This window comes from Tachypleus tridentatus, chromosome 13, assembly GCF_004210375.1.
Source record: "Tachypleus tridentatus isolate NWPU-2018 chromosome 13, ASM421037v1, whole genome shotgun sequence".
NCBI classification, from domain to species: Eukaryota; Metazoa; Arthropoda; class Merostomata; order Xiphosura; family Limulidae; genus Tachypleus; species Tachypleus tridentatus.
The window spans coordinates 85609611-85626667 of NC_134837.1; the positions used below are offsets into that span (position 1 = coordinate 85609611).

At 32.2% G+C, this 17057-nt stretch overlaps 1 protein-coding gene across 1 annotated transcript in view; it reads left to right on the plus strand.

Annotated features, from left to right (window-relative positions):
• Positions 1-16441, plus strand: part of Nup98-96 (nuclear pore complex protein Nup98-96) — a 70927-nt gene extending 54486 nt beyond the window's left edge. The window contains 8 exon segments of the mRNA XM_076482847.1: positions 284-347; positions 849-1066; positions 2467-2622; positions 4551-4680; positions 9709-9832; positions 10410-10549; positions 12906-13003; positions 14477-16441. Coding sequence (XP_076338962.1) covers positions 284-347; positions 849-1066; positions 2467-2622; positions 4551-4680; positions 9709-9832; positions 10410-10549; positions 12906-13003; positions 14477-14699 — 1153 coding nt within the window. The 3' untranslated portion in view covers positions 14700-16441.
• Positions 16442-17057: the final 616 nt, after the last annotated feature.

Consider the following 17057-nt stretch of genomic DNA (forward strand, 5'->3'; position numbering starts at 1 on the left):
AACTATCTAATAATCTGAAGAGTTAACAATCTTGAAATGTTAAACAAAATTATTGATTGGCATGTTAATGTACTCAGTCCTCTTTAATTGTAATCATGGGTATCCAGGGGTGATTAGACTTGAATGTAACATTAACTCACACTTTGAAAAGTGTTACGTAGATGACTTTTTTGAGTATTAAGTATGAGATATGTACATGTGGTTATTTGTGGTGTACAATGTGGAATCAGTGAGCTTGAAAGTATAATTTGAGAGTGTCAGTGTGAACTTTAATTTTCTTTAGGTATCATTGTTCTCCTGAAGCTGGTGTAGCCGAGGCTGTAGCAGATTATGACAGAGCTTTTCAGGTACTTATATTACCACTTTCAGTTTTGTTTCATGTGTTTAAGACTTCTGTATTTCTTTGTTTTTTGTCTGGTTTGTTTTCATGTGATATTAAAATGTATAATTTGTTACTTTTCCTTAATTATTGCTAATGGCTCTGTGGAAAACAAGCTTAAATAATTTGTTTCTGATTATAAGAAACACTTGCTATTTATTTAATTGAAAGTCAAGAAAAACAATTTAAAGAAATATTGCACACACAAAATTATCCAAGTAGTTGTAGATGACATATTTTCTGCTTATTATCATATCATTTGTTAAAAAAAATTGTCATAGTGTAGAAACTGTTTTATTTTGTTAGCAGATAGCTAAAGTTTTTGCTGTCACAAAACTAGAATGCAATATAAACAGGTAGGGTGTGGAATTTAATGGATATATGTTTATAATAAATTCAAGTTTGTGTGTTTTTTTTTCCTTAAAGAACAAGTATGTGTATCATATCCACTCTTGTTAATTTTGTGTAGGGTGAGAGTAATAATGAAAAATATGCTAAGCCACCATTTCCTCCATACATCGAGACTAACATTTCACAACTGTGGGACATTATGAAACCTGAAGAATCGTTTCAAGTATATGATACCTGTTATCATTTGCTGAAGTTGTATTGTGATAGATCTCATCGGTTGGACCAGTTGCTGTCTCCCACAACATCGGTCTCTTCCCACTTGGATTATAGACTTAGGTCTGTGAGTTGGTTGGTTTATCTATAGTTAGATGAGGAAAATAGATATGGGAGGAAAATGATGTTATTTTTAAGATTAAAAGACTAAACAAGCAGAGTTCTCAGAACTGCGTGACATTTGTTAAACATAAAAATCATTATTGTCATAGTCCTTGCAGTGACATACTTGTTCCTTTTCTATATCTGATTTGTCTTAATGGATTCTTTATACCTACCATAATTTTAATGATACAAATAAGAGATTTAAACAGTTGTAAATATTTGGATCTTGAACCTTGTTTTGTTTCAGTAGTTCCTCTTGCAGCAATAAATTAATTACAGTGCAAAGTGTAACCAGTACATGATGTCACTACTTTGATCTATTTGGTTTGACATGCTTATGAAATCTGATTTTGTTTGTTAAATATATGTATCATAATGTATTAGAATAATAATGAAGTTTCTGCTGTTACAAGTTGTGTGTAATGGGGTCTGTTTTATGTAACTTGATAACAATTTAGCTTTGAGTAGTTTGATACTTGAGTTGGTAATGAGTTTTAAAGCAATAAAATCCTATAAATCTATTCTTTATCTTCACTTTGTTCTGACCTATAAACACAGGCTTTCAAAAGAACTTTCTCAAAGAGTGTGGAATAGTTTTTCATAAAATAGCTTCTCCCAAAATAGTAAATATTTTCCTTGTGTGCGAGGATTTCATAGAGCAGTTGCTAAGAAACACTTTATTTAAATATATGGAACCAGTTTCTGTGTGTATGCAAACACATGTATGTGTGTACTTATGATCTCATAATTTTTTTTGGAGCTCATTATATCTTTAAAACTTGTTTTCCTTTGTTCTGTATTATGTATTTATATCATCAGGAATTCCTTGTATGTGCTCTTTTTCAAGGTTTTTGATCTTGAAATCGACAGTTTTACTAAGTATTGTAAATGGAGAATAATTTTAAAAAATAGTACTTATTGTTAAAGAAATAAGTCTTAAAGGCACATTTATTAATTTTGAATACTTATACTGTCTGGAAAAACAAATAATTTGGAAACTTCTACAATGTATCTGGTATTGCTTGAAATGTTGCCCTCATCTGGTCATCTTATAATTATTATCCAATAAAAACAAATGCTCTGTGGTACAACACCTGTTCAATTAACTAGTTGAAAGATATATGTACAAGCTATACCAACATACACATGTTTAGGGAATTTTGTAAGGTTTGTGTTTGAGTCTTCATTTATTTAGGATAAACTTGTAATATTTTGAGGGAAAAATTGAGTCCTTTTCTATTAACTCATATTTTTGCATAATTATGAATAATTACATAGGAAAAATTTAATACTAATTTGCTTTACATGTAGAAAATATTGACAGTTTTTCGTATTGTATGCTATTTTACGTTTTGCAGCTGGTTGCTCTTTGCCGTCCTTCAGGCTTTAGGGTATACACACCTATCATCACATGCTACTGCTACCCTACACTGTAATTTTGCTGCACAACTGGAATCTATGGGGATGTGGGAATGGGCAGCTTTTGTGTTTCTTCATATTTCGCATTCTTCTAGGTAGGTGTTCATCCAACCTTACTTAACTGACTTTCATAAACAACAACCAAAGTGTGTTGTGTTATGAGTGAAACTCTGTTTTACTGAAAACCTTTAAATGTAGTCCTAGTAGATACATTTTATGCAGTCATACTAGTTTTGGAACTAGTATTATTTTCAAACTTAGTTTTGTAGAGTATAAACTTTTTAAATATTTAGATGTATTGCTTTAGACTTATTTTAATTTTGGTTTTATTATAACCATAGAAGAATTGTTATTTAATAAAATATTTGCTCTTTCCTGGCTTTTATATAGTTTTACAGAAACATAGAAGAAATCAAGCTTATTTAAGTTATTGTTCTCTATGACTTAAGCATTTTATTCTTAAGACTATGAACTTTTCTAAGAGAAATTTACAGATATTTTAATGTTGGACAACAGGGTTTTTATGTAAAAAAAGACTGATTCTATTTTAAGTTACAGTAACAGTAGACAGTGTGGTTGAGAGCTAGAATTATAGCTAACAGAAGTCTACCATGGTATTTATTTGTGACACTGTATAAGAATCAATAAATATTGTTTTCAAAGGAGTTTAAACAGCTTCTAACATTTGTGTGCTCTTTTGTTATTCATAAGAGCATATAATTGATGGAATCTGTTTACTGAACTAAGATTAGTTGGAAAACTAGTATTTGTATTTTTAGTACTTGCGAGATCCAGTTAACAGTTCCTGCATAAGATTGGATTTTATTATTTAAAAAAATAAGGATTGTAGGAGTAGATTTATGGATGTTGTGATTTGATATTTTCTGATACTTTACAAAAACATTTTTATACAAGTGACAGAGAGAGTACATTTACAGTGTTACTTTTAAAATAGAATAAATATATTTTTATTTGAGCAGAACATGCCTGTTGTTGTTTGTTTTTTTCAGTGGCCTAATTTCACAGATTTCATTGCTTGCATAATGTCAGGTGATTATGATGTCAATGTAGGTGTTTAAAATGGTTTCCTAGCATGTGAAACATTTTCCTCACTTATAGGAAGTGAATTTCACTGGAATCTGAGGGTAGCACTTAAGAGTGCCAATATTGCATCTGTTTTTGTTATTTTCTATTGAGAGGCCAATCTTAACAACAGTAATGGATATTACAGAACAAAATATTTTTCCACAAATTGCCCATGACAGATTCAGAAAACTTCATAAACAGTAGTTGGTACAAAATTCTCATTGTGTTGTATTTTCCTCTAATAGTAATATACCATATTTACCCATACATAATGCATCACCCCTTTTGATTTTGAAAGGTTAATTTGAAGAAAATGTTTATTCATTCATAGTTTTACAAAATGTATTGAATGGTTTCTAAATACAGCAAACATTTATCAATATATTAAACAATTTTGGAAATCTTTCACTGAAACTTGTCAGTTTTACAAAATTTATTGAAAAGTTTACATGTGGTAATACACTAAGCTAATCATTCATCTTCAAATAAATCTTCATCATTGCTAGAACTGTCACAACTATCAGATTCATCAAACTATAATTAAGATGTACCAATCAAATTGTTTTCAAAACAAGTGAAGAGATTAAGCCTTTTTAGATTACCTAATTTATTTGCTTCACAGCAAAAAGTTATGTTTAAAAAATCTTTAAAATAAATTTGATCTTGGAGAAAATTTAAATTGAATTATTATAAATACTGTAGATTTTGCTTATGGTGACATAAATATAACTGGGAAGTCAAGAGTTTGTTTAGTTTAACTGAGGTGTACAGGTGCAAGTACACCTTGGTATTGGTATTCTGAGTAATTTGAGACAAAAATGTTAAGTTACTTTGAAAGACTGAAACTCTTAAAAATAGTTTTGTGCTTTTTGAAATACAAGTGGAAGAAACAGACTGAAAATTACAACATTTCAATCATAACTTGTACTACCTACAGGAGACAGGCTTGTGTGAAGGACTTGCTGATGAAACATGTCTCAATGGATCAAAATTCTGAAAATGAAGACCGAGAAATGTTTCTTCATACAAAGCTGAAAATTCCAAAGGAATGGATCTATGAAGCAAAGGTATGAAATTTTCAGAATGTAGTTAGTGTGCTAGAAATTGTCTGTATGATAATAATATATCCAGATATGTCAATTTGAAAAAAAAAACCACTACAAACTTGGATGTTGGTTATTGTAATTGATGAAAACCTTTAAGAAACAAGGCTTAAACCATGAGATATTTAAGTATTGAGTAAATGCTTCAACAATGATATTTGTCAAAATTCTTTTGTTCTAGTAGAAATTAAACTGATAATGATTATAAATTAAAAAAATGTAGATTAAATCATAAAAAATGTTAGAATTTAAAGACACCATAAAAATTCACAAGCATTCTCAATTTCACCTTGACTTTGATACCTTGCTCTAAAGCACAAATTCAATGGGTGGAACTTTTAAGTTTGCTAATAGTAATTACAAAGAATGAAATGTTTTTAAATAAGTGCCACAAACCTTCAGCCTTCTCTCTGTTGGAATCAAAGTTCCAGCATGTCTCTCATAAATTGTAATAGGTCACCTCTCCACCAGCACCATTATCACATGATGCATGTGATTTCCTCTATGTGCTGCCATTGAACTATCATTTCTCATTTTCAGGAGTAGCAGACTCTCCCTTATTAAATCAACAGTTGTTGACATTGGTTTTGCCAGTTTGGAGGTAAACCTTGATTACTCTGTTAATTTTACCCAAGCTCAATTTTCTTGCCTTCATCTCCTCCTTATACCCTGCTACGTTAAGTACCTTTCCTCTCTTCACCCTTTCTTCTGGTGCTCTTCACAGGAATCGTGAAGGATTTTCTGTAGATACCTCCCTCCTTACTTCTGTGTTTGCTTTTATCTTGCCTTTCTCTCTTGAGCATCAGAAAATGGTATATCTGTTGTTGGGACCTTTTGAGCTGTGATATGATTCTGGAACAGACCAATCTCCAGCCTCAAAAATTTGTGGGGCCTTTGCATGGAGTTATTTTCTATGGCATGTGTTTGACTCTGTTTTGGAGTCTTTAGAGTTGTGGGTGGCCTTGACCCATCAGTATACTACCCTTACTACCATGGTATTTTGTTTGTAGCAGCCTGGGCCAAGTGATGCACTGGCTCCTGTTTCACCTTCCTGTGGTTCAGTGGTTTGTCGATTTACTCAACAATGCACAATTCAGACTATGTGGCCAATTTGGGTCTAATGGTGACTAATATTTCGAATTTCATTCATCATTGGAAACCTTTCCTTGCCCATGTATGGGTTCACAGGGTACTATCAGAGAGAAATGGGATAACATATCTCTTCCTTCCCCCACAGACAGTTCAGGACCTCCTTGCACAACAGGCTGTTGAACCAGTTCCACCAGTTCAAGGGGATTTTATTTCCACTTGTTTGAGGTTCTGAAACAGACTGGGAATTGCCATCCTGTGATCAGTTTGTCTCATTTGACTGTCACATTTGACTGAAATGAGACAAACTGATTTATAGGATGGCAGTTCCCAGTCTTTTTCAGAAGCTCAAACAGGTGGAAATAGTCATGTTCACATTCTTTGCTTCACCATGAAGTCATAACTTTATCTTTGGTGAGCATTTTCACCCAATCTTTGGATGACCCTGATAGATGTTTCCAGTGTCTATCTACATTGAGGAGTTATGTACCAGTTTTATGCTTCACCTTTCAGCTTTATCAGCTCCATGTGTTTTGTCATGTGGTCTGCTCCTTTGCTTAACATAGGCCATGAATCTATGCTTCCATGTTTACGTGGATGACTGGTTTCTTCTTGCTCATTCTGAAAGTTGATCAGGCACTCACATATGACAGTTCCTAGCTAAGCTGCTTAGGTGGCCTGATTGATCAAGTTGGAGAAGTCCTTCCTTTGTTCCACACAATACCCTATTCAATGCTCATATATCAGTCAGGTCTAGCTTTCTCCTCTCCAACTCCATTCTATGGAACTTGCATTCAGAAAGCTTTGTCTGCTCCCTCACTTTTTGCTCATTAGGTTCTATTACTTTTGGGGATGTAGTCTTCCACATACCCTTGGATATGGCCCAGATGCAGTCTTTTCAATGGGCACCTAGTAATCAGTGGAACCTCACACCATACTCTTTTTCCCTTGTAGATGATCTACAATGGTGATTGGACAATGCCTACACCTCTGCAGGTGTCCCATTTCCTTCTATGCAACCAGCTTTACCTCTTCACAGATGCATCTCTTCAAGGCTGGAATATCTGGGTTAATCACCTGGAAGTCTTGGGTCATTAGTCTGCCAACGAGTGTTCCCTTCACATCAGTGTTTTCAACTTCCTAGCTGTTTGTAGGGCTTTGGATCATTTTCTTCATCTTGCTAGCCATCACCTCTTTATGATCCATTCTAAGAATTTGACTGTGATGGCTTGTATCAACCACTAAGGGGGTACCAGCTCCAGATCCTTGGGCTTTTGCACTCTGTTTCTCTTTTATTGAGCCCATGTCATATTTGTTTAATGGTGTGTCATGTACCTGGTGCTTTGAGTCTCATAGCAAATTGTCTTTCCAATCAGATTGGGTTTATTCCACAGAATAGTCCATCTGCCCTATCTTTCATTGGCTTTGTCTGCATCTGAGTTCACCCCATATCAGTTCCTTTGCCACTGCCCTCAGTTGCAAATTACTGCATTTTTGGTTGTTGGTTCCCCACCTTCAAGCCTTCGCTGTTGATGCCTTCAGCCAAGGCTAGTTTCATCAGTACCTTCATGTTCATCTTCCCATCTGTTTACTTCAGCAGGTAATCTCCCTCATCCATGCTATAACGTACAGTCTTTCTAATCACTTCATACTGGCTTACTCCACCATGGTTCCTTTGCTTGTTTCAACTGCAGGTGGTACCTGTTCTTCTCTTATGTCCTATCCTGCTTTGTCAGCTTTAGTGACCAATGCTCCATTCTGCACCATCTGTTGCTCCTGCACTGGGATGCCAGTGTGGTTCTTTATGCTCTTTACTTCCATCCAAACCACTCCCCACATGTTCCCCATTTAATCTTTCTTTAAAGACATATTTCCTCCTTCCCTTAGCCTGCAAATGGCATAGGTCAGATATCTTTACCCTTCATGTTACATGGACCTTGTATAATCTTACCTACCTTATCCAAATTGTTCCTTCCTTCCCAAGACTGCTGCATCTCGAGAGGGTCAGATCCCCACCCTTATGTACCTATATTCTATTTCTCACCTCTACCTTCATTTCAATTTGGATAAGACCTCTCTCTCTCCTGTCTATGCCCTTTTTAGTTGCATTTTTGCATGGCTTCCTTTTGAGGTTTGTATTTCTTCTTTACCATCCCTTAGCAACCTTTCTCTTGTGATTTTTCCTCAGTTATTCTGACCAATTGGGTTTTTTGGTTGGTCCGCTTGGCTTATTTCCCAGCATGATATCTTGCATTCCTCTCATCAAATTCATCACCTTGTCTCTTGTCTTCATTCTCCTTTGTAGGATATTCTCCATTTGGGCTTGGAGACAACTCCACACATGTTCATCTCTCAGTATTCACACCACTGTTTTTGTTTTCTCGGGGTATTCCATGTAGCATGTGGCTATTTTCCAGACTTCAACATGGTCATAACATGAGTAAAATCTGTACTAATGCTTTTTTTTTTTATTATTATTATTAAAGGGCTTCTTATTTAACTTCAGTTTGGATCCCACTTTGCTTCTATCAACTACACACTGTAAGCCATATTGACTCCTATAATTCCATGGCTATGTACACTCCCACTTGATGGGGTGTCTCACACAATAACTTAATTGTAAATTCCTTGTGATAATTGCATCACCCATGGATAGCATGGGTAAAGCAGAAGGGAATTACTGCCCACCCTTGCTATGCTTAGATTGAATAAATCAGTGTGGTCTGCTTTTAAAAACTGGATTTCCTGATCACATTTTGCATTGTCTTAGGTATTGCAGTCACTCTAGATTCTCTGATGCACTTTCCCTCTTCTTCTAGTTGTGTATGGGAGTCCTTACCATTTATGAGCCACTGGGGTGGTTGATCGTAGAGGCAGTCTGCTGGATTGGTTTCACATAGATGGCTATAACCATTCAATTCAGAGTAGAGCAGTGGTGTCTTGTTGATGTAGGGGGAGTTACAAGACTCTCCAGATGGATGACTTTCCCAGAGTTGAGATGCCAAATTGTTGGTCATCCCTTTGACTAGGTGTCCTCCTCCTACCCTCCTGTGAATGTTAGTTCCCAGTGAGTGAGGTTTTGGAGATTGAGTGAACCAATCGCACACAAGTCCTCAAACAGGTTTTGTACTGTCCATCTTAATGGCTCTTCTTTAGAGTGGGTCACAGAAGGCTTTCATCATTAGCTTCTGCTCTGGATTTCTCTTTGTTACGTGACTGTTGTTTCAGACTTGTTCACAGTCTCATGGATCAAGTGTATGCAAAAGACTTGCTTCATATTCCAGATGACATGTTCTCGACTCCTTGGCATTAGGCTATCCTGTGGATTCCTGGAGTTTTCTGATAGGATTCCTTTGAACTCTAGGACTTGAAGTGAAGACCATATAGGTCCTCATCCTACCCTCATGAAGATGTTGGTATCCAGCAAGAAAGGTTTTGGATGAAGTTGAGTTGCTGAGTACGGTCAGTCGCACCTTAGCCACTCTACATCTGTGGGAACATCGTCTCTTATCCATCTTCTGGCATGGCATTGAATGATTCTGCTTCTTTTATATTTCTTTTTGCAGCATTCTCTTCTACATCAGTACATAATAGTATACATACCCATTATTGCGGTTGTGTAAAAACTTGTTTTAAATTTAAAACTGGTTAAGATATAGATTCAATATATAGCTTGTATTTTACTTAGAATATATGACTTCCATTAACCTTCCTTATAAGAAAAGCAATGTTTACAGTATTTTTAAGTCTCATTTTGGGTGGAACATCATAGTGTTTGACTTATCTGTCATCTACACAAATAAAGGTTTTTTTAATCAGTATTTATAAATTGGATATAAAATGTTATTCATGATTGTGAGACCAGATTTTGTTTTAAGTATGAATCTATTTTAATGTTTGCAGGCAGTCAAGTCCCGTGCTCTGGGAAATCCTCAGAACGAAGCTTGGTACCTAATGATGGCTGGTTGGTGGAGCAAGAGTCATGACATTGTTATCAGTCAACTTGCTGCAGATGCTATTATCAATGGTAAGAAAATGTTGGTTTACTTTAGATATGTTGGTGATGACCTGGTGTATGAATGTTATTGTGCTGAAGTTAAGTTTTGTGTGTGGATGTTTTATGTGTTAGATTAGCTTTCAGTTAATACCTAAATGTTCTCTTCTGGACCCTAGCTTTATTTTTTATGCATGTATAAATATTTACTTTGAGTGTTAAGTGTTTCAAAATTATGAAATGTAACTAATTATTTGAAGTACGTAATTGAAAACAGAAGTTTAAGAATTTAGAAATTACAACCTAATACAGAACTAAACACTTATTTTTAAAAGGTTGGCAGTTTACGTGTACTTTAAAGAAAAAAGGTGTACCTCCCAGAAGTGCTTATGTTTTTGGGTTTCATTAACTGTAACATTACATACTTTGTAGTCCAATGTGCTTTGTAAGTATCTTGTTCAAATTACTGATTGTACATTTCACTGAAGCATTATTAAAAGTTAGTCACAGTAATTTTAACAATTGTCCCCTAGTATCCAAGTAAGACTGTTCCAGTCATCCAAATTATTATGTGTTTATCATCACATGTTTTGTATATGAAATTTTCCAGAGGAATATGACTACCTTAAGAGTTTCCTGCAGAAAATGGCTGAATGTGATCATAATGCAGAAATATTGGACTGGGCTGTTGGTGGTCAAGTGTTTTTAGATTACATTGAAGTCAGTCAAGCTGTGGATAAAGTTCTGCAGGTATGTCCAATCAGTTGTTCAGTTATTATCGGATTAATGTTAGGATTGACATAATATAAAACTTACCTTCAGTGGATTATGCCCTATTCTGTTTTCTCTACTGGTAAGAACTTTGCTGCATTAAAAAGTAATTACAGGAGAATTCATTACATATTATTATATAGTTAATTAAAAACCAAATGCCTATTTTTGAAGTTTGAGTTATTCTTTTATGGTAAAAGGTTTAAATGAGTTTCATAATGCATTGAGGTATTACAGTAACTACCAGTTGTTTGGGTTTGGTAATAAAGCTTTAGTTGTTATTGATAAACTAGGCTACACAAAGTATTAATTAACCCTATTGCAACAGGTCAAAGGCCATGCCATCACATTTGTTGACTTGCATACCAAATTTTATTGAGCTATTATTTTATGATTTTGTCATTAAGTTTGATATAAACCTGTGGATTATAATCAAATTTTTATATTATATATTATTTAATTTCTTAAAAGTAAATATTAAACACATCTGAATATTGATTTTTGTGTTGTGGTATGTTGAATGTAGCACTGGCTTAAATCGTGTTTGTGATGTCAAAATACAAAGTTTATAGTGTTGTACGAATTAGGAACTCACATTACCAGTATTTACAAGATATAAAATAAAAACCTTTTATCTTTTGTATTTGCTGAGCTATCACTATTTAGTGAATCAAATACTGGCCCTTGCTCACCTATTTCCATTTTTGGAAACAGTCCCTTATACACATTTAATTCTATATATGATGCAAATAACCAATCAAAAGTTAAGGATGTCCCCTTAGTGAGTTTCTTAGCCATTTTCAAAAATAATGGCATCCTCTTTCTTTTGAGACAGATCTTTGTGTTGGCAAGTTAAGTTTTTAGCTTGTTCATGTTTTTTGTTATAGATACAATACAGTTTAGTTATTAAACTTCATAAATTATAATAATTCAATGGTATTAATGATTTTTGTTTATTTGGATATATACATATAACCTAAAAAACATTTTGTTTCACATCCTTCATGTACAAAATTTCTTGAGGCTTAGGAAGTTGCAGCAAGCAGTAACTGAGTACAAAGGTCATAACTATTTGCTTTATTTCTTTATTTACTGTTCTATATATTAAGAAAATGTTTCAAAACTTGTTTGTAAATACTAATAATCTGTATACATATGCGATTTATAATTGAAATGTGATTGTATTTTACTAAATACTAGTCCAGTAAACACAGTCAAGATATGTCACTTTTAATTTATTATTAGCCAGGCATTACTGAAAGGTCAGTATAATAAAAATAATAAATCTATAATATTATAAGATTTAAGCTATTTAGTCTAAACATGTTTTTGTTTTATTATCTGCAATCATTCCAGTATGAAAAAGACATTCATTTCCTATAATTTTATATAGTGGTCAAATAGACTGAATGCATACAGATATTTATTAGTGAAACTAATATAAAGTTTTTTCTTAAGTGTTTGATAAAACTATCTGGATAATATAAGGATCTTGCATTGGGAAATTTGAAAATTTTCTTATACAGAAAGTATTTTTACTTTTAAAATGAAAATTACTTTGCATGTTGGATAAGCAACTTGTGAACAAAAAATTATAAGAAAACATTGCTTAACAAACTTTAAGACTTGTGAAACAAAATATCAGTTGTTGTTTTTTTTAACTTTTTATTTTGAAAGCATTGTAATGTTTATTGATAATCTGCCATATTTAGTGAACACGTGCTTACTAATTTAAAAGTAATAGCATGAAAACTATAACAAGAACAAAATGGTTGAGGTTGGTCCTAGGGACCAAACCCATGTTGAAAGTTTTAATTTGTTATAGGGAATGCAACTTTCTGCTGATTTCAATTTTTCACAGTGCAAACTTTAATAATTTTAACTTAAAATATTTTGTGTAAGTTGTAAGTGTAACCCTAGTGCACCCTAATATGTAACATAAAAAATGGTATAATGATTAACATAAAATGTTTTAAACTTTTCATATTTGAAGTTCGTAAAATAATTTACATCACAAATGTCAAACAAGAATAATATAAAATCAAACATTGTTCCAGAGTTGTGGTATATCATGTATTTTATAAAAAAATTTACAAGATACAAATTTATTTTAGTGAATAATTTATTATGGAGGTATTTTTTGTACATTCTATGTTAATTGAAAGGCAGATTTCTTGGTTGTAGGAATGTTTCTGAACCAATTAAACAATAATTGAAAATAATATTAATTTCTGGTTCTATTTTCTGAGAAAAATTAAAATGTTACTGCATCTTTTCTATGGAGTGAGTGAGGTAATAAAGTAGAATAATGATTTATTAACCTATTATTTTTAAGGGGAAAGTGAGTACCTATGACTTGGAAAAATTACAACCTGAAGTTTTATCCTTGTGTAATCGTATATGTAGCCTTCGTTGTCCTACTGCTAAGGACAGGTAAGCATAATCTTTTGTTTCTAATCATTTGCTGTATTACTACTAAATATATACAGGAAAACCAAGTCTTTTTGAAATTTTGTTCATACTGCTGTTTTCATACAATTAATAACAAGAAACCTGTGTTTTCTCGTATCTCTTCACATGCTTATGTGTATATTTATATTCTTCTTTAAGCTTTATTTTTAATTTTTTAGTTTTGTATTTGTACAGTATTATATAAGATATTCATTGTTCTACAATCTTTTGTTATTGCAGTTGTTGTATCCCCATTAGTTTTACAGTTTTGTGTGTATAGTCATATCAAAATGCTTCTTTCTGTTACACTAAAGTCTGGCAGATGGTGGTATGATTAAAATATCCCACATTTTGTAGCTTACGTCTTGGTTAACTGAAGGTAAATACAGCTTTTAGCTTTATGTAATTATGGTTTTATTAAATAAATAATGCCTTGATTATTGGGCAACCCTCACTGCATGTTGCTGTTCATAAATGAATCATCACAGAGTTAACTGTTACGTTATAAAAATGAAGAAAACATTCCATATATCACAGAAGATCAAAGAAAATCTGAAATCTGAAGTTCAATCTGTTATTTGATTCACCACTTGTTCTTAATTATACTGGAATTCTATCCCTATTCAGTAATCCTAATTGATGTTAGGCTTCATATATTACATAGATTTTTGTTGAATACTTTAAAATAAGTTAGTAGCACCAATACTATGTACTATCCAAAACCTGTAGAAATAGAAGGTACATGGTGGTGAATAGAAGATAACCATGCAAGATTTAATAATAATAATAATAATAATAAATTAGTTTGTTACATGGACTTTTAAAACATTTACAGATGTTTTCTTGAATGTCCTGATCAATAACTAGGTTAGTAGTAAGGTTTCATTTGTTGAAGGTGCTTTCACTGCAGTTTATAATTCTGAAGAGCTACAAAATTGTTTGTTTGATCTAAGACTGTTTAATAAAACAATTGTTAACAATTATCAAAGGGTTCTCACCAATCTTCTATTATCCTTCTTGATATCTTGTGAAGGGAACTCAGGTTCATTATTAAGAAATTAATTTTTACTAATTTGTATCTACTGTTAATATTAAGGTTAATTTAAAAGAAAAAAAATAAATCATTCTTTGTTTAGTATAACCTTAAATTAGTGAACAAACTTCAAATAAAGTTATACTGTATGGTGATTTGGAGTATTTCTTTATAATTTTGAATTTCAAGACTATTATTATTATTATACATTGTTGGTGAAAAAACACAGTGAAGCACTATATTTTATCTGAAATTTGTAAGGTTCAGTTTGTAAATTGACTGTTAATGCATTTTATTTCTTAACTTTTGTCTCTCTTGCTTATGTTCTGTAATATTCTTATATACTTTTCTAAAATATGAATATTTGCTATTCATAAGTTTTAAACTTTTGCCAAAAACTTGATAATGAATTTTTTTCACAGGCTGTGTCAGGCTGAGATGGCAAAGAAGACTGCTACTCTGCTACGGGCAGTATTGTTCCTACAAAAAGCGAAGTCAGAAAGTCGAGAAGATAAAGCTGCTAAAAGAACGCCTGTCCATCTTTTGGCTCCTTACATTGTTAAGTTACCAATGCCTGAAGACTACGCCCTACAAGAACTTCGAACTCTAGCTCGAAGTTACATGCTAGACCTTACTGAAGACTAAATACTGAATTAGACCAGAGCCAAGTGATATATTTTAAAGCCCTAAAATGCTTGAAAATGGTTTCTGTGAAAAAGTAAAATATATATGTTTGAATATAAACTGTTAACCAACTACTATAGGCTCTCCATTATTTCAAAAATTTCTATTACTGATAATGACAATTTTCCAAAATGTTTTGTTTCAGCTAGTTTAAATTTCACTTGTACTGATTCTTAAGAGACACACAAATTAGTTAAATGTGTGATAATTTCTAAGATTACAGCTTTTACTTGTATTTACTGTAATGCAGATATTTTGATAGATTTATTGGATCATATAGGATTTTATATATCTTACACGTTGGTTAAATTGAAGAGATAATGTGTAAAATTGTTGATGTACATAGTGGTCATTTCATATTATAGCCCATTTTAGTTAGAGTGAGTGAACTTGGATGTCTTTGTGGTTTTAAAGCTTGTATGTGTAAATATAACAAGTCTGGAAGATTTGCACATCTGTAAAATAAACAGATTTCTGAAAAAAAAAAGTGAATGGTTCATCAACACAGTGTTAGTTGTAATAACGAATAGAAACACACTGGAGTAAATGTGACAGGTGTCAGGCATGATTGTATTAAAAAGTATGATGTTGTGTATCATTATCGAATCAGTAAACATTAAGGCTTGCTTCCGATTTATTTTTATTGTGTAATTGAAATTGTAAGTTTTACTTTGTATTTTTCTAATAAAGTAATAAACCATACTTTACCTTCCATGGAATAAAAAGTATTGGTTTAATTAAATAACAAATTTTGCTGGGAAAATAAGATGTGTATGTGATTGATTTAAGTTAAGTATTAATTTGTAGTTTGAACATGTAACATTAGACATGAAAAATAAAGTACTGCAAATTTTAGAAAAGAAGTTTGGTAAAAAAACAAACAAAGTTTCTTTCATTTAGTTTCAATTTTGGATTAAAAAACATCTTTAGTTATCATTCCAAAGGAATAAAATGTATTGAAAAAAGGCCATTATGGAGGTTTAGTGAATTCTGTAAATTTGATTACTTATAAGCAACATTTGACTTTTTTTGTGTGGTTATTTCTCTTATCTTTACAGATGCACATTATATTTCAAATTGACTAGATGAAATATATTGATTGTTGAATAACAGCTTTGACATTGGCTAGAACCAGGCATTTGTGTTTATGTATTTCCATATTACATTTGGGGGCTAATATTTTAAATAAAATTTCATTTTCCTTATATTTGTTTTTATGTTTGCTTGGAATAGAAATGCTTTTTTCCCTTCCATAAATGTCATTTCTTACAGCATTCAAATATAATAAATTTGGTTACTCAAACAAAGGAATATAATTAAAGACTTGTGTTTTTAGCCTATTATCGTAATGAACTTTAAAATTTTCGTTTTGGAGTAACTGCAGGCTCTGATATTGCTAGAGTTAGAATATTTTGTTTGGTAAATGGCTTTAAGTGGTCATATAGTCCAGATATTTTTGAAATTTCATCAACTAGAAAGAAATCTTATATAAAACGTCTGATTACTCTGATTTTAAGATTTTTACCATGTATGAAAATCTGAAATGTATGTTCATATAATTGCTTCAGAATTAGTAAATACAAGCAAAGCACTATTTTTTATTTTTTTTCATACAATATGTGGTAGTGTTAGCATTCTGTATCATTTTTTTGTGTGTAACATCAAGTATGAAATGTATGCCTAAATAAACATTTTGAACATTATTGATTCTGGTAGTGTTGTGTTATTTAACATACACAGAGTTACAACATGATTGGATATACATGGTTTATTTATTGTTAAATGTTACTAACACCTGATGTATTATGCAGCAACTTCAATGCCCAACCTTTTTTCATCAGTAATTCTAAATACCACTTTTAGTGATACATTTTATTTTGTATTGGAATTGGTCGAGAGAACTCCAGAAGTCAGTAAGATTTAACGAAACAAAAGGTAATGGTAGGTATTGATGGTTTTTGTTCTATAAAAAATGTTTTTTGAAAAAGTCATTTTGTGTCTTGTGCAATTGAATATTTTAAAATTCTGTAGTTGTTTCCAATTCAGCACAAAGTTACATAATGGACAATCAGTGCTCTTCCCTTCACAGGTATTGAAACCTGGTTTTTAGCATTGTAAGTCCTCAGACATACTGCTGTGGTACTGGGGAGGGGCTTTTTAAAGTGCAGTAAATTCAGTGTATGAATTTGAATGTTGTAATAGGCATATCTGTAAAACTGGTTAAAAGTATTGATACTTGTGAAAATTCAGTAAAGATACACAATAAACTGAGGTGAATATCTGTTTTAGAGACTACAAGGGAAAAGAATGGAGACATTG